This window comes from Mercenaria mercenaria, chromosome 18, assembly GCF_021730395.1.
Source record: "Mercenaria mercenaria strain notata chromosome 18, MADL_Memer_1, whole genome shotgun sequence".
NCBI lineage: Eukaryota > Metazoa > Mollusca > Bivalvia > Venerida > Veneridae > Mercenaria > Mercenaria mercenaria.
The window spans coordinates 52,384,184-52,406,585 of NC_069378.1; the positions used below are offsets into that span (position 1 = coordinate 52,384,184).

Consider the following 22,402-nt stretch of genomic DNA (forward strand, 5'->3'; position numbering starts at 1 on the left):
CGTAAATATTTTATCAGTATGGTGTTTTGCGTACATACATATAGAAATTTCTACTTTATGCAAAGAGGAAATATCTCTGATAGGAAAAAGGATAAACTATTGAGATAGTACGACGCTCTTTTCTAGAAGACCTTTGAATATTTTTTAAATAAAAAAAAATAGAATACTGACAACATGTGTTTGACGTAAAATGTTCCACTTTCAAATGGTGCCAGTTTTTAAAACTAAACGTTACTTACATTGTACAACTGAAAAGTTACTTCCACTAGACTGTCAATGTGTTACTTACGTTATATAACTGAAATGTAATTTCCACTGGACTGTCAAGTTGTCTTTTAATACTTGGAAAGTATGTAAATGACATAACTGGTGCATTCAGTTGTACGCCTGTAGATCTGTATAACCACAAACACAAACGCAAACGGAATAATCATGCAAAATGATACCGTTTTCTACATACAAAACTAATCCATATTCTGTAAAACACTAGTTCGTTCGTAAATACAATGTATATATAATCATGAAATAAATGAATTATGTTCAATTATACTTTAAAGAGGTTACTACCTCGATACTATTGTTCACTTGCGGTAGATACAAATATATTGACTGTAAAATACTTTTATTGAAGGATGACACCGTAACACAGTGGCGTAATTTATATTCATATATTTACGTTCAAATGTGTTTCCGACCACGAAACTTTATATACATTCATTGCATGACAACTTTTGTGAATACTGTTGACAACAACATTATAAAACAATAGGCACTTATTAGTTTACAAAAGCTATTTCTAATGTAAGATATGATCGTTATACATGATTTCATTCATTTTCACGGAGGTTTCCAACGGACGGCATGCGTATAAACTGACATATGCTATTCTGATGTGACGATTGCGTCCTTGCAAAGAAAAACATGAATGAACGATGCAAATGAAAGGAACAACAAAGCCTCAGACACTGATCACAGTCTCTACCCATTTATCAGGCTTGAATAATTCATACTCGACCAAAGTGACACAACTATTATTCGTTCTACCTCAATATCAGAAGACCAGAACATTTTCTGTGCATGTAATATTAAAGTAACAAACAAGATTGAAACTTAAATTGATATTTTTTAAGAATTTGGTTTAAACTTATATCAACATATACATACCTGTTGTCAATGGTTGTTGAGGGGATAATCTGCGATAAATTTCTATACATAACACCACTATAAGATTTGACCGTCTCTAGTAACAAAAAGGAAACTTCATAAAGATAACCAAATTGAACAACTAATATCCCACTTTTACGATTGATATTGTTTTCATAAAGAAAAAGTACGGAAGTTCCCATTAAAGTTTAATAAAATAAAATTAAATAAAACGAGTTATCACTACTTTCCAACAGCGGATGCTCAAAAGTTTTGGCAAGTCCGTGGCCATCAAAAATTCAAGCTCAATCAAATACACGGACACTACTATCATTAAGCTCGTAAATGCCAACAAACATTGATAAATTCATGCTAAATAAAGCATACAGTCGCAACTTCGCTACTGTCCTTAATCAGGTTTCAAGTTAAATAAAAATACAGGCGATATCTTCCTAAAAGGGTATTTGGTAATTCGGAATTAGTCATCAAACATTGATAAAGTCAAGCTGCATATAATATACTGTCGACTTTGTCTATAAAATGTTAGATAGTTCAGACAGACCATTGACAATTGATAAATTCTAGATAAATATGTCCTAAGGCATGTTTTTGGATAATTAGTAGAGGCCATAATTGATACATTGTGTTAGAAACATACCATCACCACAACCAATTACTATCTGATCCTGTGTTGTCTGTGCCCATTCTGAAACACTATCAGAGCCGCGGTCAGGGAAGCTGATAGCTTTCTCACAAGCTTTAATGGAGCCAATCTTCAAATCTGCAGTGGTTTACATGAACACATTACTATTTTATTCGAATGTATAATTATAATGCAACCAACAAGTATTCCTAAAATCAGTTCTACAGATGTTCAATTCTGATCATTTCTTTCCTCCGAAATAATCTCGTGACTTATAGTCGGGTCCATTGCAAAACAATATAATGTTTCAGTTGCAAAATACTTTATTGGAAACATACATACAAATTTGACGAATGCAACTCAAAACTGAAGGATATAAAATAGACTTTGTCATCTTACGTTTATAGTGTTGTAACTTATGTTAATAGTATGTTCTCTTTTGTTGTGAGTTAAACGTCATTCTGACATAATTAAAGGTCATATGGTGATATTTCAGCTTCTGATTGTGGAGGAAAATCTTAGAATTTTATGTCAGACACGAGAGGCCGCCTGGGTAGAACCAACGATCTTTTGTCAGCCAGGTTGAAGGCTTCCTCACATGAAATAATTATACACCCAAGCGATGTTTCAAACCCACAGCGGGCGGGGAGAGGTAAGTAATTCGAAGTAAGCGACCTAAAATACTCGGCCACTACGGCTGCCTTTTAAATCAAAATATATTTGATGACATATTTAATATTATATGTTCAAACAGGACTTTTGTCACTCAAAATACTCTTGTTTAAGTTTCGCTCATGGAAATATAATCACAAGATATCTTTCTATTATTATCTGTATAATAACATGTTTGTTTAAGACTTAATTCAGAGAATCAAACATGAAAATCGCAAAAATTGAAACTGAAAAACCCAATTAAAAGAAAATGATTTAGTATTTAAAACTTTAAAAATAAACTAGTTTTGATATAATCATATCTGATAACCACCAGTTTATTTCTTAGTGATATTTTCATCAAATATTTATAAAAGGAATTTTTAAAAAAATGATGCGGAAAAGACATATAAAACAATATTCATCAACTACCTGTACTCTAACATGTAAGATATGAAATATAAGTAGCAGAGTGTTTAACCTACATAAGTTAGACTTTGGGACGGCGATAGTTGTATTCCTTGTGCTCACAATTTTCTCCACAAAACGATCAATATTTTCAAGAACAGTTTCTGCTCCAGAACCTGTCTATAAGTATAAAAATAACTTAAATCACAAACTGAAACTGTATCAATATAAACAAATCTACTGAGTATATGTTATCGGTGCATTTAATTTTGGATTTATCAAACTTGAAAGTCTAATCAACTTATGTTTCCGTTTCGTCTACTCTATAAGGTCTCACAAATGCATACTTCAAATGCAACATCAATTATTTTCTTGAACACGTTATAACGGAGACAAATAAGTTAAAATTACTATCTGGAATAAAATGATCTAACGATTAATATAACAAAAACGTATGACTCATTTGAATTCAAACACACCTTTCCCTAGCGTGCGAGGGGTGATCAATACATATCCGGAGAAGTGCTCTCATTTCTTCACTTACCAATAAAATGGATGAAACTGTTATATAACTATACTACGAGGGTCATTCAATATATCATGCGATTATCTCTGAAACCAGTCTTGATAATTTAACGAAACTTGGCCTAATAATCACTTACGTCACTTTCTTTTTTCCGGGAAAATTAAGCACGTTAACGTCGATGACGTCATCAGCGCGCACCTTTCATTTACGTCACTTAAAACAAAATGGACGCGGTAACGTCATAAGACCAGCGTAGTTACATAAAAATCGAGTGCCACCGAAACAAGAAGCTTGCGACGAATGCTCTCTTTCATATTCTCAAGTAGCGAGATAGGTAAATGAATTTATGAACGGCAGTATTACAGGGAAAAACCACCAGCGTGCTGGACGGAATATCAGTGCAACTGACACATACAATATAAAAAAGTGAGAGAACTATTAAAAACAGACAGAAGACTTAAATGTGAAGAGATGGACATTAGTGTTGGCTCTGTTCATTTGATTTTACGGATTAGGTTAAAAATGCGCAAGGTTTCCGCGCGGTATGTGCCCCATCGTCTGACGTCAGAACAGGCAGAACGTCGCTTAGCAATCGCTACAAATTGCTTTCGCGTTTAATGTAGAAGGACGGAACTTTCTATTCAAAATTGTAGCAATAGATAGACGTGGATAAGATCTTACGAGCCGGAAATGAGACGACAATCAGCAGTGTGGCATACTCCGAACGCTCCCAGGCCAGCACAGTTTCATCGGGTTCAAGGGAAAATCAAGCAACTGATGATATTCGCGTATAATATTCGTGGAGTTCTGACAAGTCACAAGGTTCCGGTCGGTCAAACTGTCAACAGTGCATACTACATGGAGTATATTAAAACATGCTTGAGACCAGCAATGCGTAAAGAACTTTTAAAAGCCGGACCAATCATACTTCATGACAACGCAACCCCACACACCTCTCAGAGCGTAACGTCACAGACTGCGGATTATGTGTGGGAAACGCTTGATCATCCACCATTCTCACCTGACATTAGCCCCTGTGACTACGACTTGTTCCCAAGGCTAAAAGAAATATGAGGGAAATTCAATTTGCTGACTTAAATGACATTGAAACTGCCGTGGCCGAGTAGGTTAGGGTGTATGCGCGTAGTTACCTAGCAACGCGAATAGAAGATCTGCCGAAAAGTTGGAAGTCGGCCATTGACCACAAGGAAAGTTACTTTAAAGGATTATGAAGGTTTGAACAATTAATATTGTAATTAAGAATTTATGTGATTGTTCGCATTATATATTGAATGACCCTCGTATGTAGATACAGGAAAATTTTAGTTGATATCATATTCTCTTTGGACAAATAATAAGTAAATGCTAGTCCCAAAGTCTACGTCATGTGATGTCATGAGATTAAATTCTTTTTTCCTGTTTTGTATTCGCTAAAACATTACTAGTCACTTACCAATTTTAAGGCTACCTTTTCTTGAAGTAGGTAATCATTTACGTTAAATGTAAGTAATAAACAAATAAGGTCAAATTATGAATGCGGCATTAATAAAATGCTCGGCAGAAATATATAGTGTTTGTCCTGTATATTAGTGTTTAAAGGAGATGAGCGATAACACTTTTTAACAAAAATATAGAGAAGAAACAAATACTACGTTTCATAAGATTTAACGGATGTGCAATGCCATGAAGAAAACATTTAATCGTAGGTATAGGAGGTTCTAAAGCAACCAGGAGAGAATCACTGACGACTCCCTAGAAAATAACATTCAATAACGTTTTGAAAATTAAAGAACTCCTTGATATGAATCTGTGTTTCACAGTTCAATGTCCCATTCCATTTATAGTACTGACAATCATGAACAATATTCCATTGTACATAGGTCTCTGTAGAGAATGAATTTAATCGAAAGAAATACTGAACCACTGATAATCACGAGTTATGAGTTTTAGTTGTTTACAAACGGCAAGTAGCAACGTTAACGTTCGGGCTCGGAACTAGTAACTTTAGTATTCACATTAAATTTATTCTTATCTAAAATGCAAGACAGAAAAAAAAAACTTAAGATATAAGAGCGCTTACCTGGACATGTATTAACAAAAACCTTTAACCTACTGTTTTGTTTCTCCATTTCGGACACAGATTTTTCCACAATTTCTCTATAATTATCCCATAAAATATTGATTAGTATACATCATGCAAAACGCATTGGACTTAAAACGAACGGTTTAGTGATGAAGTCTCTAGCGAAAGGTTTAGTGATGAAGTCTATAGCGAAAAAATCATTCTAGACAGAGCATTTTCCATTACAAACTTCAGCAATTTTTATTAGTAATACACGTTTAACATTGTAGTTTTGACTCCTTTTTCTGGCTGTATCCAAATAAACTTCCCAAATATTCTGTTGGCATTAACTATCAATACTTTTAGTATTATATCTATAGGTCTGAAATCTACGCAGGACTTATTTCCTGTCGTCATTTTTTTGTTTTAGCTTATAAATTGAAATTATTCAAGGTCCCTACCAAAATACGGTTACACTTAACTCTTTATTTGACTCATTCAAAATATTATGAATGTTCATGAATGAGTCCATTACCGGTTTGACTGACCAAACAATAATAGTGTGTTTACATGTGTATCATATGTACCTGATTTATCATTACTTTCCATGTAGGCGTTGTTTTAAGTTCCAGGATATTGTTGGCTGTTTCCATGAAGGACTGAAACATACGATGCTACGTATCTGAGAATTTATATTAAATGTTTTCTATATAGCAGACAAAAGAAATGTAAATCACATAAAATATTAAATAATTGTTCTTCAATTTAACAACAGTCCATTTATTAAAAACTTGAACCAGTAATTGATTTCCTTGCAAAATATGTTAATGTATTTTAGATGTATACTTTCAATCCTATATCTTTATTAACAACCCTGTCATATTTTATTCTAAATTGGTGGACGGAAAGACAAAATCCTATATATATAAATTCTCAGCAAATATAAATTCTTCGTAGAGATAATTCATGGCATTACAGCTCAGCGAGTTGAATATGTCTAAATGCACTGACGTCCCTAATATAAATAGTGCCATTTTGCTCGGCGACAAATATTTCTAAAAACTGAGAACTGTTTTTTGTAGTCACATCGCTTTGTAATAAAAATCGAAATTATCATACGCATAATATTATCGAGTCAATCATTTTCTGTAAGTTATATGAAAATGGGCATTTCTTGACGAAGCTTTGAAAAGCCGATAAATCCATAATAATACTGTATCTATTAATGAAAAAAATATTACATTAAAATGTTTGTTATCTTTATTCATTGTTATCCTGTGGTTAAAACGAAATTACAAAAAAAGAAAAAGAAAAACACATAAGTATCAAATACTACGCAAATTATGTACTTGCAGGTATACAAAATTTGGTATTCAGTAATAGGACCTTTATGTAACACTTGTTACGTTGTTTGGGACAATTTACTAGACATCGATAAAGTAATTTACAACTACCTGCAGTACCTTTTAAATAAATACATTTCAAACAAGCAAGTTAAATTGTGTTTCCAAACTTTCAAAAATCTGAGAGAACGAAAACTGGCATATTATTTTCATTAAGGTTATGTCACTTTTTGAATTTCCGCTGAATAACAAAAAAAAACATATATATTCAGTTCTTTTCAAAAACCGTCATATTATGATTCAACCAAATAGTATCCTTTGTCTACCAGAAAGGAACAATTCTTATATCTTAATATTGAGATTTGGTACCTATAATAAGACTTTATAATAAACTAAAACAAAAGGCATTCATATGTATATTATATTGTTTCCTCACTTTCGTTTTGTCTATCCATCTCTCGTACGAATTCCTATTGTTTTAGTCATTTGTCAGTAATTAGAGCAACTCACAGTCTTGCAATCATACAAAACACATCCCTTATTTTCACATAGATATAATTGAGGATTAATCTTATGAGCACATGTAATGGAAACACAATTTCAATACCGACTGTGTATTGTAATAATGCTAAACTATCTCAGCCGTGACGTGTCCTTAATGCATTATTCGCATTAAGGACAAATCGCCGGACACAGAAGACGTTAAACAACATCATGAAACATGTCCATTATACTAAACAAGCAATTTCGTATTTAGAAACTTACATTTAGAACTGCTTATAGTGTTCCTTTAAAAATCATCTGGTCCAAACAGTAAAAAACGCGTGGAAACGAGCTCGTTGTCGGGTCATTTAAAGCCCGAATTACTATCTTTTTCCCACGGAACTGATGTCTTGTGGCTACAAAAATGCATATTTGTCCCCTCTTAGTTCCATAAAATTACATAGATATTTTTAAATGACAACCAACTTACGTATGTCACATGATCAACATTTGTAGTGTTGACTGTGATTAGGTCTGTTATAATTGACAGTGTAGAATTGATAGTATTCATGTCTCCAATCAAAAGTGTATCATTCCTACTTGATTCCGATGTAGCAGCTGCCAGAGTATCTAACACTTCAATTACATTGGCACTGTCACCATCCCGCTTTAACTGGAAGTATGAAAGTCAAATTCTTAAAGATGTGTGATAAAAAAAACATATCTAATATGTCTTTGTTTCTATTACGTGTGTTAGAGATTCACCTGGAGGGGATTACTTTTATTGACACTGTCCCGTGTCTTTGGAACATGGTGGGGGTAAGAGTGAGGTTGGGTGCGCACCATAAACCGGTTTAAGCTCGCCAGTGGTGTTTTTGCCACTGACCGTTCTAAGGCGGTGTCCCACTGTGTTCCTTTGTTTGTTCGTTTTGTCCTCTTGTGCGCGTGTATGTGTGTGTCTGTGTGTGTTTGTGGTGTGCACGTCTGCGTGCTGTGGGTTTCTTTTTGAGGAGGCTGTGTTTTTGGTACGTGGCATTCCCTGTATGATATGACGTCATCATATGCACTTACAACCGTCAAGAGCGAGCGAGCGTGTGCATGCGTGTGTGCGTGCGTGCGTGTGTGTCCAATTACTAGAGAGCTGTCATAAATACTGTTACGCTCATATAACATTAGTAATATTAAACAGGGGTTTAAAAGGTGCGCCGTCCAGATTTACGTCACAGTTCTATAATACAAAAAAAATAATCTTTCATTAGCTAGCCTTTATAAACAAAGTGATTCTATCAGGTCTAGGCGGTATTTATTTCAATATATATCGGTTCAAAACCTTACTAGAGTCTTCAGCCATCTGCTTAGGTTCTCTCCGTTGCTTAGGATAATGCCCTAAAGTACACATGGAGTCTTCCTATTCTATTTAAAGACCACCACAACCTAGTGACCTACTTTTCTGTCCTACAAGAACTTCGTGAAAATCATTCTGATAATACTGGTATAATACAGCAATATTGCAAGATGACAGATGGAGAATTTAGGCCCTTCCTGAATTAATGTGTTTTCACAGCTTCATCTGCAAACTTATTCAATATATCTCTTTCTGTATCGTTTTAAAAACATAGATAACTAACTACCTTACTCTGTAAAAACAAAATTGGATTTAAAACCAGCTCAATACATGAACTACTGTGTATACTGCTTCATTCATTATATAAAATGTTTAGACATTAAACACATTGTCTTGGCCTTATATAAGTCACTATCAATTTGTAAGTAAATATTTGTATTTCTCATTGTTTTCGTGAAAATCATACCATCATAGAAATACAAAAGAATACAGTTACTTTGTGGTCATTGCAAATATCAGTGTGCTTATTAGATAGATGATTATTAATGTACAGCTAGGAAAAAGTACTACAGTACACAAATAACTGAAAACAGACATATGATTGTGTTTTGGCTCCACTATTCGGAGAACAGGGGTGCTGTTCTACTCGCTCCAGCGTCGGCGTATCACTTTCTTGGTTAAAGTTTTTCGGAAACGTTTGTTTCTCTGTCATTTTGTTACTATTGCTTATATCTAACTGTAACTTCACATAAACACTGTCCAGCATACAAAGTATGTGCAGGGGCTGGACCCATTATATCCAAGGTCAAGGTAACCAAGGTGTTATACTTAGGTTATTCTTAAGGTTAACTTTTGTTTTCTGTCATATCTTTGTTATTATTGCTTATATCTTACTGTAACTTTACAAAAACATTGTCCAGCACACAAACAAAGTATGTGCAGGGACTGGGTTCATTATACCCAAGGTCAAGGTCACCAAGTTGTTATACTTGGAATTATTTTCATGTTAAATATTTTCGAAAGTTTCGTTTATAGACATATCTTTAGTACTTTAAAAGATAATGACTTGAAATTAAAAATCAAATTCTTTATAATCATTATCTGCATGTGTGGTTACAATCCCCATAACTCTAACTGTATTTTTTGACAGAATTATGCCCCTTTCATACTTTAAAGTTTTTGGCAATCTTCGCTTTCTGGATATTACTTTAGTACAATATAAGATAATGACTTAAAACCTAAAATGTATCTTTATCATCATCACTTGCATGTGTGGTAACAATCCCTATAACTCTGATTTGTATTTCTGACCAAATTATGCCGCTTTTATAATTATTTTTTTTAAATTGAGATGTAAATTAATTTTATTGTCAAATCGCCGAATAGTGGAGCGCGCTGTCTTACGGACAGCTCTTGTTTATTTCCCGATCGTTTACATTTATAAATGTGAGATTTTATCACACGTTTATTGCGCTTTTAAAAAGGGCAAAATGGAGGATACGGAACTATGTAATTCAGAAGATCTTATACATCTATATGTAATCACACTAAACGATCATCTGGAATAACAGTTTCACAGGTAGACCTTTCTCTTCTGAAAATGACTGGATTCTATGATTTCATGATATACTTGATAAATATAATACATATGATAGATATGATGAATATTTATAGGTTACTAGCTTTGTATCGGGAAATATGCACTCGTTCTTCAGTGGAAATATTGCGCGACTTTAGGAGCGCAATATTCTTCCGCTGAAGAAAGAGTGCATATTTCCCGATGCAAAGATAATAACCTTTTTATTACATACGCATCTACACGTATAAATATTATGTAAATATCATAAATATGTCCAATAGCCTGAATAGAATCGACAATACTGAACTAAATAGAAAAAAATAGTGCAACAACACACACTGAATTACGTCACGCACCCGATATGAAATTCAGGTGTCAATGAATGGAAAAATATTGACGTTTCCGGTACCAGTGTAACTGAACGGGGAATAGAAACGAGTACGTAATAAGATATAAATATGATAAATGTACCGAGATAATGTACAGTACCTTCTTGTGAATATCAGCTATTACTGAACTTGTGCAGTTATACACTGGGTCCTGGTATTCTTCATTTTCATTACAGTATCTTGTTACTCTTCCTGTGAAGATTATACTGTTATTGTAGTAATAGTTTAAGATAATGTGTCAATTGAGCAGAGATCTGTCAGTAAATATAACGTAAATACTTGATCGATAAGTATCAAGATATTTCAGTCTGATTGATTTACACGTTATTCTAACTCGGTATTTGGTAATGCATATTTATACAGAAGTGTATGACACTCGCAAATTACTATATATCTCTCCATGAAATGAAAAGAAATGTACGTATAACAAAACAAAACAAAAGTGATTGTATACTGTCATTGTATATAGCGTTACGTTTTGTTTTTTTTTATCTAAATATTAAGCAAAATGACAAAGCAGTCACATTGGTGATCTAGAATTACCATTAGACCCAGGGGGACATCGGTGGACTGTGTAATTCCTTGGCATTCCGACCTCCCATTTTATATTTCTGTAGTCAGTGTCACTTGGACAAAAGCGTACTGAAAAGAAACATTCATAACAGGTTTTCTTATCGTCACCATCGAAAAACAATATTCGGTTTTATTACATCTATATTATGGATAGATTTCAAAATAGTAATACCAGTGCTAATTCATCCTATAATATACCATAGCACCGGCAGATAACTGGAGAAAAATACTTTACACGGAAAGATAATTCCCTGTTATATTCATTTCACGGTAAATAAGCTCACATATACAACCGTATCAGTTGTGCAAAGATACTTCAAAAACATATATTAATTCATCTTTTTTTTTTTTGTCTTGGGTATTGCAAATAAATCATCTTAATTTTTCTTTTCTTTTCTTCAAGGGTGGCTTCTCTTGGACGGTAAACTTATAGAAAGATGCAATACTGATACATGGCAAGTTCCTACTAAAAACTAACCTTTACCAAGAGTTGTATAACAAGTATATCAACAAGTTCTTTTATCAATAAAACATCTTGCACATAATACAGGTTTGATAATTTGGAGAACTTGGAAATCAAATTATGAGCTTTGAAAAATTAAGGTGGTATTATCTTTAGTAAGGATGCTGAAATCTTAATTTCAGTCGAATAAAAAGCTCAATCCTGAAAATAGATTATATAGTTATCCATAGGACATTCGTAAAAATCGTTAAACAATAACCTATAAATTAAATACTGATACATATACTTACAAATATCTATATAGTACGATACATGCGCCTTTGACATAATCTTTGACACAATGTGTCCTGTACTTACAAATAATACCAATGGTAAAGTTTGCCGTCAATGTTGGAACAGCTCCGTCTGCTGCTTCCACAGTGAGCAGACAAAACCGTGTATTATCCGGAATTTTGTTTCGCACCGTAACAAATCCATCTGGGACCACACTAAATGCTGGAACAATCGAATAAATGAATTAATTCACGAAGAAAGAAGAAAATAAAGGATATTTACCGATGATCTAACATATTTGCCAATAAATACTTAAAACTATAGCATTTTGTTTCTACTTTGTATTCTACAAACAAATAAAAACTTTTTAACTTTTGGGGCTTAATTCTCCTTTAAGTTAATAAAAGATCATAATTTAAATTGCAGAAGAATATACATGTATAAAATGAGTTAAACATCTATACATGTTGCTTCAAGGATAAATATTGAAAGAATTGTATATGTCTGCTTATGTAGGTCAGGATTATCCCAACCCGAGAGACATCATGGAGTGAAAATTCGAGTACTAGTTTTCCGTGCTTTCCCGAGTCTTGGGAAAACACCTTTCTGTGACAAGCAGACATGTAAGATCATTTCTTTGCCAACCATTGCATTTTTTTAAGAATAATGTACATAAAGAGATCCACATTGAATTTATATCGTAATAATGACGTTACAATCCGCAACTGTACTTGTCCTTTCCCTAGAAAAACGATTGCGAATATCATGTGACTGCCTGTGTAAGACAATATGATGTAAACATATGACGCTAAAGGATGACATCAGTATGCGCACGCGTAGCTAGGTATTATCTACGGTGGCACAGAGGTGACATCCGCAACACTGTATTTAAATTATGGCCACAACTTAGTAAATCGTGGCCACAAGTTACTAAATTGTGGCCACAAGTTACTAAATTGTGGCCACAACTTAGTAATCGTGGCCTCAACTTAGTAAATTGTGGCCACAAGTTAGTAAATTGTGGCCTCAACTTATTAAATTGTGGCCACAACTTAGTGACCACGACTTATTAGCCAATCGAAACGATAAAAAGATGGATAGACGGACGGACGGATGAATAGATTGGATGGTACCTACGTACCTACCTACTAATTTATTTGTTTGTATTCCGTCCGTCTATCTTCTCTTCCTGTATCACACTTTGCAGTGACGTAGACATTTTTGTGCGTTCATTTCGTATGGTTTCTGATTACTGCCATTTTGCGTTATCTCCCCGCAAACCTGACGAGCGAAAACACGAGATTTAACAAGTTAAAATGCGGGACGCAGGTTGAAAACTTTATTTTAGCAGGGACGCGGAGCGAAAACACGATAATTACAGGGGTCGCTGGGTGAGAATAAGTAACTGGTATGCCGGGGATGGGGAGCGAAAACACGATGATTAGCGCTGCTTAAACATAGCGTTCTCGAACCGCGCCCCGACATTCCAGTTACTAAATCTCTGCCCGCGATCTTGATAAATATCATGTTTCCGCGCTCCTCGCCCCCGCTATAAAGCGAGTTATCACCCCGAACCCCTGCCATTATTAGTTGTAAATTTCAAGTGTTTTCGCCCGGCGGGGTCACCAGGCGATAAATCGCTATTAAAAGTTTAAGCAGCGCTAATTATCGTGTTTTCGCCCCGCGCCCCAGACATACCAGTTACTAAATCTCCCTGGCGGGTTATTGACCTGCTTTCTCGACATTTGAACTTGTTTATTCTCGTGTTTTCTCTCGACGTGGCCGCGAGACGAAAATATAATTTAATAGGGCAAAAACGCGGAATGACAGAATTAGCCAATCGAAACGAATGTTTTTTCTTCGCTGCTGTATAGGAGTGCAAAATAGGAGCGCACAAAAGTGTCTACGTACCAGCTAATGTTAAACAGGAATAAAGGTAGATATATGGATGGATCGACGGAGTGACAGACCGTTGGACGGATGGATTGACGGACGGATGGATTGGATGGTACCTAAATATCTACCTATTTATTTGTCTTTCTGTCCGTCCGTCTATCTTCCATTCCTGTCTAACCCGTTGCAGGGGCGTAGACACTTTTATTCACGTCCATTTTGTAAGGATGCTAAATTCTGCCAATTCGCGTTTTAGCCCAATTAAATTATATTTTCAGCCCGCGGGCCCGTCGAGCGAAAACACGAGAATTAGCAAGTTAAAATGTCGAGAACGCAGGCCGAAACCCCACAAGGGCGATTTAGTAACTGGTATGTCTGGGGCGCGGTGCAAAAATACGATAATTAGCACTACTTAAACGTTTAATAACGAGTTTTCGCCTGGAGACCGCGCACAGCGAAAACACGTGAAATTTATAAGTTAAAATGGTGGGTGTCCGGCGTGATAACTCGCTATTTAGTGGGGGCAAGGAGCAGAAACATGATGTTTAACAAGATCGCGGGGTGAAATATGGTAACTGGATGTCTGGGCGCGGTTCGGAAATACTATGTTTAAGCAGCGCTAATTATCGTGTTTTCGCTCCCCATCCCTGACATACCAGCTACTAATTCTCACCCCGTGGCCCCGGTAATTATCGTGCTTTCGCTCCGCTTCCCCACTCAATAGAGAGTTTTCAGCCTGCGTCCCCGCATTTAAATCGTTAAATCTCGTGTTTTCGCTCAAAAAGGGTCGCAGGGAGATAACGCAAAATGGCAGAAATCAGCAACCATGCGAAATGGATGCATAAAATGTCTACGTCACTGCATAGGGTAAGACAGGAATGGAAGATAGATAGACGACCGGAAGTGCTGACAAATAAATAAGTAGGTACGTACGTAGGTATCATCCAATCTATTCATCTGTCCGTTTGTCTATCCATCATTTTACAGTTTCGATTGGCTGATATAAGTCGTGGTCACGAGTTATTATATTGTGGCCACAACTTATCAAATTGTGGCCACAATTTATTAAATTGAGGCCACGATTTACTAAATTGTGGCCACAATTTAATAAGTTGTGGCCACAAGTTACTAAATTGTGGCCACGATTTACTAAGTTGTGGCCACAAGTTACTAAATTGAGGCCACGATTTACACAGTTGTGGCCACAATGTAATAAGTTGTGGCCACAATTACTAAGTTGTGGCCACAAGTTACTAAATTGAGGCCACGATTTACTAAGTTGTGGCCACAATTTACTAAGTTGTGGCCACAATATAAATAAAGTGTCGCGGATGTCACCTCTGTGCCACCGTAATTATCCTATCTCATGATGTTTATACATATCGGATCCCTCTATGTAGTAAATGAGAAAACGGATCTCTCTATGTTCGCGCACAGGACCTTTTTTGTGGTAAACAATGAACTCAAAAGTCAGGGAGTTCGGAAAATCGAAATGTTCGGCCTGAGCACAGGTTTTTGTACAAAAACATATGAACCATGGGAAGACGTAGCTACATACCATTGCTTTTTTATCGTTACATTTGTTTTATCAGTTGACACAAGTCTAAACGAAGATGGAATGTAGACGGATGGTACTGGCTCGGATGAACATCGTGCGGTGTTTATGAAACTTAAATACGACTTCCCTTGAATATAGCAAGTAACTAGTACCTTAGATGTGAAGCCGTTGGACTCATCTTATTTGTAAATACACTTTGTGTGGCTATTTTCATCATATTTCATTAAAAATGCCCTTCTTTCGATTTCGTTAATGCACGAGGTTCCTCTCAGCCGGTGCAATTTTGCCTCACAGGATCCCACTTGACTCTCTGCACCCGGCACGGGAACACTCTTTAACAAAATTTTCTTTCGGCACATCAACTTCTATGTTCGAATTTTGAGACGACCACAATATTTTCTAAGGGAAATAAATCTTGGTGTTTTTACTTCCCTTAATATGCTTTTAAATTGAAAATAAATTTGCAATTTAACATAATGCATAGACAAATTTTATTATCAAATTTACCTATACCTTAGTGATACTCAACTCACTTTTAAACTAGAATATGTATAATTTGATTTGATACAAAGAGGGACTATTCATGCATAGCTAGTCTGAAAAGGGAGCATTTAAGCGACACATCTGTACCATAACAAACACCCGTTCGCCCGAGCACACAAGTCTGTATTATTATTATTACATACATGTACTCGTTTCTATTCTACTATGAGTTACAAATGTACCGGAAACGTCAATATTTTTCCTTACACTGACGCCCCACTTTCATATCGGGTGCGCGACGTAATTTAATGTGTGTCGTGGCATTAATTCTTTTATTTAGTACAGTATTGTCAATCTTGTTCAGGCTAGATTGAACTAATTTATAATAGTTACATTATATTTATACGTGTACATGCATGCGTATATAATAAAAAGGTTATTATCTTTGCATCGGCAAATATGCATGTACTCGTTCTTTAGCGGAAGAATATTGCGCTCTTAAGTTGCGCAATATTACCGCTGCAGAACTCATGCATATTTCCCAACCTATAATTATTGTGCCGCTTTTTCTCATAACTCTAACACTGAAGGCGCCGGTGCCGACAGAAAGTTAATTGTGTCTGAGAGGGTGTCAGCCTGCAGAGAGTCAAGAGGGATCCTATGAGGCAAAATTGCGCCGACTGAGAGGGATTCCGTGCATTAACGAAATCGAAAGTAGGGCGTTTTTATGGAAACATGATGAAAATAACCAATTAAGTGTATTTACAAATCAGATTGGACCAACGGCTTCACATCTAAGGTATAGTTACTTGCTATATCCAAGGAAAGTCGTATTCAAGTTTCATAAACATCGCACGGTGTTCATCCGAGCCAGTACCCTCCGTCTACATTCCATCTTCGTTTGGACTTGTGTCAACTGATAAAACAAATGTAACGATAAAAAAGCAATGGTATATAGCTACGTCTTCTCGTGGTCCATGTGTTTTTTATGCAAAAACCTGCGCTCAGGACAAGAATTTCGATTTTCCGAGCTCCCTGACTTTGGAGTTCATTGTTTACCACAAAGAAGGTCCTGCGTACGAACATAGAGAGATCCGTTTTCTCATTTACCACAGAGAGGGATCCGATATGCATACACACCGTATATCTAGACACACTTATCTTTCTCTGCTACGGAGGCAAGAAAATGTAATATCTTACCAGGATATCCTCCCTTTGTCTTTCCTTGTTAGGTAGGCATGAAATAGCAATCTTTTATAAAATAAATTCCATTGAGACTGATGATCATTATCCAAACGAATTCACAAACATGGTAAGTATTAGAAACTTCGCAACGACTACACAGTAAAGAAACTGAAATTAATAAATGTAGTTGTCATACATTTTGTATTAAGATTTGTTATAATTACCAGTGCAGTTATCGTGTAGCAAAGAATATGATAATCCTCTTTTGACGTAATTTCCAACATCACAGATTCCATAAAGGCTGGTAATTAAATCACCTATTTTCTTGACGTGAGTCTTGATCATGACCGTTTGTTCTGTGCATACTGGATTTTCGTCAGCAATATCAATGATAGTGAGACTTACAATTGCTGCAGAAGTAAGTCCCGGCTTATCTTTAACCTACAAGTACAATTGCAAACATCAGAACACCTTGTTTAGAATTGAATTTCAGCTTTTTGATATTATAACAAAAATGATAAGAACATACCAGCCGAAATTCAGATAGATCTTTACAAGTTTTGGTGTTAAATTACGTTTTAAGACACACTTAAAATACTTCTGGAAATTAAATATATAGTATTCAACTACGGGGGTCATCTTTTTAAACTATATTGATTAATCTAATTCTAATTTACAAGTTACAGGATCTAATGTCTAAAGATTAACATGAAACAAGAGCTCGTCGAACACGAAATGCCCCCCTTGATGCATTCAGTAATAGCAAAATGAACAAAAATTATAAGCTCACTGTAAACAAAAGTTCTACCATTCTGGTTTAATCTGACCTTGACCTTTAACCTATTAACCTAAAAGAGATTACAGAGTGATCTTGGCGCCATCCACTGAGCCATTTTTGAATGTTCCAAATTTCAAGACTAGCTCAAGGTCAAAATCAAGGTCAAATTTCATTTCAGTACAAAACAATGTGTATGTGGTCCAAATTTGAAAGCTGTGGCTTGAGAAGTGTGAAAGCAGGTCACTAGATCAATTTTAAGGTCAAAGTTCATTATGGTATACAGAACTATGCATGTGCTTCAAATTTGGAGGCTGTTAGCTTGAGAAATATGAAAGTAGATAATTGGTAAAAATCAATGTTAAATTTCAATTCAGAACACAAAAATATGCATGTGGTCCAAATTTGAAGCCTGAAGCTTCAGAAATGTGAAAGTAGGTCACTAGGTCAATCTCAAGATCAAAGTTCATTTCAGTACTCAAAATTATGCATGTGGTTCAGATTTGAAGGCTGTAGCTTGAGAAATATGAAAGTAGGTCACTAGGGCAAAATCAAGATCAAAGTTCATTTCAGTACACAAAACTATGCTTGTGGTTCAAATTTGAAGGCTGTAGCTTGGGAAATGTGAAAGTAGGTCACCAGGTCAAAATCAAATTCAAATTTTATTTTGGAACAAAAAACTATGCATGTGGTCCAAATTTGAAGCCTGTATCTTCAAAAATGTGAAAGTAGGTCACTAGGTCAATAACAAGGTCAAAGTTTTTTTCGGTACACAAACCTATGCATGTGGTCCAAATTTGAAGGCTGTAGCTACAGAAATGTGAAAGTAGGTCACTAGGTCAAAATCAAGGTCAAGGTTCATCTTGCCACTCAAAACTATACATGTGGTCAAAATTTAAATGAAGTAAGTTATGGACATGAAGATTCTAAGTTTTTCCCTATATAAATCTATACGAACCATATGACCCCTGGGGTGGGGCCATGTTTGACCCTAGAGGGATAATTGAACAAACTTGATAGAGAACCACTAAATGATGCTATATCAAAGCCATAGTCTTTGTGGTTTGGACAAGAAGATTTTCAATGTTTTTCCCTATATAAGTCTATGGACATCATGTGACCCCCAGGGTGGAGCCATATTTGACCCTAGGGGAATAATTTGAACAATCTTAGTAGAGGACCACTAGATGATGCCATATACAAAATATCAAAGCCCTAGGCCCTGTGGTTTTGGACAAGAGGTTTTTTAAAGTTTATAAGTCTATATAAACCATGTGACCCCCAGGGTGGGGCCATATTTGACCCCAGGGAAATAATCTGAACAATCTTGGTAGAGGACCAATAGATTTTGCTACATACCAAATATCAAAGCCATAGGCCCTATGGTTTTGGACAAGAAGATCAGAAACCGTTTAACTGTTCCTGGTCAATGTGACCTTGACCTTTGACCTAATGACCTCAAAATCAATAAGGTCATCTGCTGGTCATGGCCAACCTAACTATCAATTTTCCTGACACTAAACCTAAGCATTCTTGAGTTTTTGCCTGGAAACCATTTTACTGTTCCTGGTCACTGTGACTTTGACCTTTGACATACTGACCTCAAGTCAATAGGGGTCATCTGCTGGTCATGACCAATCTCCCTATTAACTTTCATGATCCTAGGCCTAAGCGTTCTTGAGTTATCATCCGGAAACCGTTTTACTGTTCAGGGTCACTGTGACCTTGACCTTTAACGTACTGACCTCAAAATCAATAGGGGTCATCTGCTGGTCATTACCAACCTCCCTATCAACTTTCATGATCCTAGGCCCTAGTGTTCTTGAGTTATTATCCGGAAACCGTTTTACTATTCAGGGTCACTGTGACCTTGACCTTTGACATACATCCCTCAAAATCAATAGAGGTCATCTGCTGGTGATGATCAACCTTCCTATTAACTTTCATGATCCTAGGCTGAAGCGTTCTTGAGTTATCATCCGGAAACGGATTGGTCTACATTCCGACCGACCCACCGACATACCGACCGACCGACCGACATCTGCAAAACAATATACCCCTCCTTCTTCGAAGTGGGGGGGGGGGGGCATAATAAGTATGGAAACAATTTCAAAAATTCTGTATTTCGCCAAGGTCTTTTCGCGTAATGCAAACCCTCTATTCCCAAATCTAACGATAAAAAATACCAAAATTGCACTATTAAGTAACAGTTGCAAGTGAAATGTTGCATTTCGTATTTGACTGATAGCTGACTTAAAAGGTATCACACGTCACAGTATAGCATATATTCTTAAATATATATATAGAGGATATTACATGAGTGTCTTTTCATATTGAATTTATTAAACGAGTTTAATAAAATAATAAAATGCGAGGCTCAGCCGAGCATTTTATCAATTTTATTCAACGAGTTTAATAAATTCAATGTGGAAAGTCACAAATGTAATATTCTTTTTATCACATGTTAGCCTTTCTTGTCGAAACATCAAAAAATCGACTTTCTTTTACCATATAAACAAGACAATTTGACCGACGTCGCCTAAACTATAAATGACGTCGACGTCAAAGCTTTATTACACTAGTGTATTATCATTTTTATTTAATGGCTTTATTACATTCCCGCGACGTCAAAAATGTGATAAAAGACATATAAAAAGAAGATAATTATCTGATTAAATTACAAGAAATGGCAAACGTCATTTGGGTCATAAAGCAGTCCATTTTGTCAAGTATGACAGGACAGAAACATTCACAGCTGTTTCTCAAATCTTGTTCTTTTGTCATTGATCAATAAAATGCCGTTCATAATTAAAAATAACTTATTTTTCAAAATGGCTTTGAGCTCTAATGGGGCCCTTAAATTCTATGTGGCAATAAAAGGTTAACAGGTATTATTCGTTGCAAGGCAATAGAAAACCACTTAAAAAGTTTAAGTGGGGCCAAACCAACTGAAATAATTAGAGAACAGTTAATATATTTTTATCTATAAAATCGACTATGGCATTATACACATGACCCTCATACACTGTTTCTAATTATAATTGTTACATATTCACGAAAGAGGCTGTAAGTTTTTTATGAAATATGTAATACTGAAAAACATAATAGCATTACTAGTCTGTATTATATCATTTAAGAAAAGATAAAAGGTACAGGTAGATTTCTAGGAAGCACAGAGCACCCTAAACACAGCCATAGAGGCATGCACCGCAAATCAGGCCCACAACAAAAAGAAGCTGTAATATCGTAGACGGGTTGCTTTAATAATACGCACGCACGCACGCACACACACACACAACTGACATAGATAAACAGACAGAAAAATAAAAAATAACAACACATAAGTAGGAAAACACAACAGGCGGGCACCGACTAAGGACTGCCGGCAGTTAAAATTATAGTAGGCACGATAACCTACTCTTGGTAAAAGGAGAGAAGCAGCAAAAGCAAGGGAGCATAAATGCAAGGGAAAGGGATGGGACGGGGTAATGGGGGTAGTGAGGAGAAAGAGGAAAGAAATACTAACAACAGACAAGACAACATACACAACACAAAGTACGAGACGGACTTAAAATAAATTGAAAATATGACCCTAATTACTTTTTCGTTAATGTTTACGTTTCACTTCCAACAAAAATCACTTTTGGTTGTGTAAGAATAAAAAAGACTTACCTCAATTGTAAAATGTATTATTGGACCTTCATCTGCCTGTTCCACTAGAAATCCCATCGTGCTGTTTATCTGACTGCAAGTAATATATTCTCAATAAATTCAAGACACAATTTCTAATGTTTAGGTGGGGAATATACTAATTTAAAAGTATCTGAATTTAAATATCAATTCAGATCACTACCATAGTGTATACCGTTAAATAGTTACCAGAATAACTAAATTTGTTTAATGTTTAAGTTTATATATTTGCGACCAAAAACCTTACACTTAATATTGATTTTACGGAAAATAGTAACGAATGGTTACTTAAGGTAGTTCTGCACGTTTATACACCGGAAGTAATGGTGTAACGCCATTTATCTGGAAAACGTAAAATAGAGCCCAGTTTCAGCGCACGGAAATTAAACTCATTTTATTAATCTATGGCAACAGGTGAGTGAATTTATTACAACGGTAACATTACTATCTTTCTAAAATTAAATTTGATTTTAAAACATCTGACACATTATGCCTTGAAATACTTTTGTCGTGGGCGAATATCTCAAAAAATAAACACACGGACCTATACATATTATTCCACCATATTATAGGCCATATGTTTATTTACGACTGTGAGAAATTTCATTAGAATCTACATTGTAGAAGAAATTCTATTCGCGAAAATGATATCAAAATTTTAATTATCGCAATGACACCCGGTATGAAAACTTTCAAGGTTAACATTTTTTTCAAATCAGTCTAGCAAAAAAATGAGCACACAACCCTATCTTTTTTTATTCGCTGACATTTTTATGTGCATTCTAAAGTTTTGAAAAATCGAAGTTTCATCAAATTCTACATTGTAGAAATATTTTGATCTGAAAAGGCACATCTACCTTAACCCAATATTACGACCTGTGTATTTTATACCCCAGCCACACATACGGCGCGGATAGCTACGTCTAGCCACGGATAG

General features: G+C 35.5%; 1 protein-coding gene across 2 annotated transcripts in view; it reads right to left on the reverse strand.

The window, feature by feature from the left end:
* The window catches only part of LOC123538225 (adhesion G protein-coupled receptor L3-like), a 59,787-nt gene that overhangs the window by 14,463 nt on the left and 22,922 nt on the right, over nucleotides 1-22,402 (reverse strand). For both annotated transcript variants that reach the window (XM_053529945.1, XM_053529944.1), the window contains exons 5-15: nucleotides 21,448-21,520; nucleotides 17,225-17,441; nucleotides 11,966-12,103; nucleotides 11,116-11,214; nucleotides 10,673-10,764; nucleotides 7,750-7,932; nucleotides 6,021-6,092; nucleotides 2,923-3,025; nucleotides 1,802-1,924; nucleotides 1,165-1,240; nucleotides 290-395 (exon numbers count right to left, since the gene is read on the reverse strand). In XM_053529945.1, coding sequence (XP_053385920.1) covers nucleotides 290-395; nucleotides 1,165-1,240; nucleotides 1,802-1,924; nucleotides 2,923-3,025; nucleotides 6,021-6,092; nucleotides 7,750-7,932; nucleotides 10,673-10,764; nucleotides 11,116-11,214; nucleotides 11,966-12,103; nucleotides 17,225-17,441; nucleotides 21,448-21,520 — 1,282 coding nt within the window. The remainder of the gene's footprint in view (nucleotides 1-289; nucleotides 396-1,164; nucleotides 1,241-1,801; nucleotides 1,925-2,922; nucleotides 3,026-6,020; nucleotides 6,093-7,749; nucleotides 7,933-10,672; nucleotides 10,765-11,115; nucleotides 11,215-11,965; nucleotides 12,104-17,224; nucleotides 17,442-21,447; nucleotides 21,521-22,402) is intronic.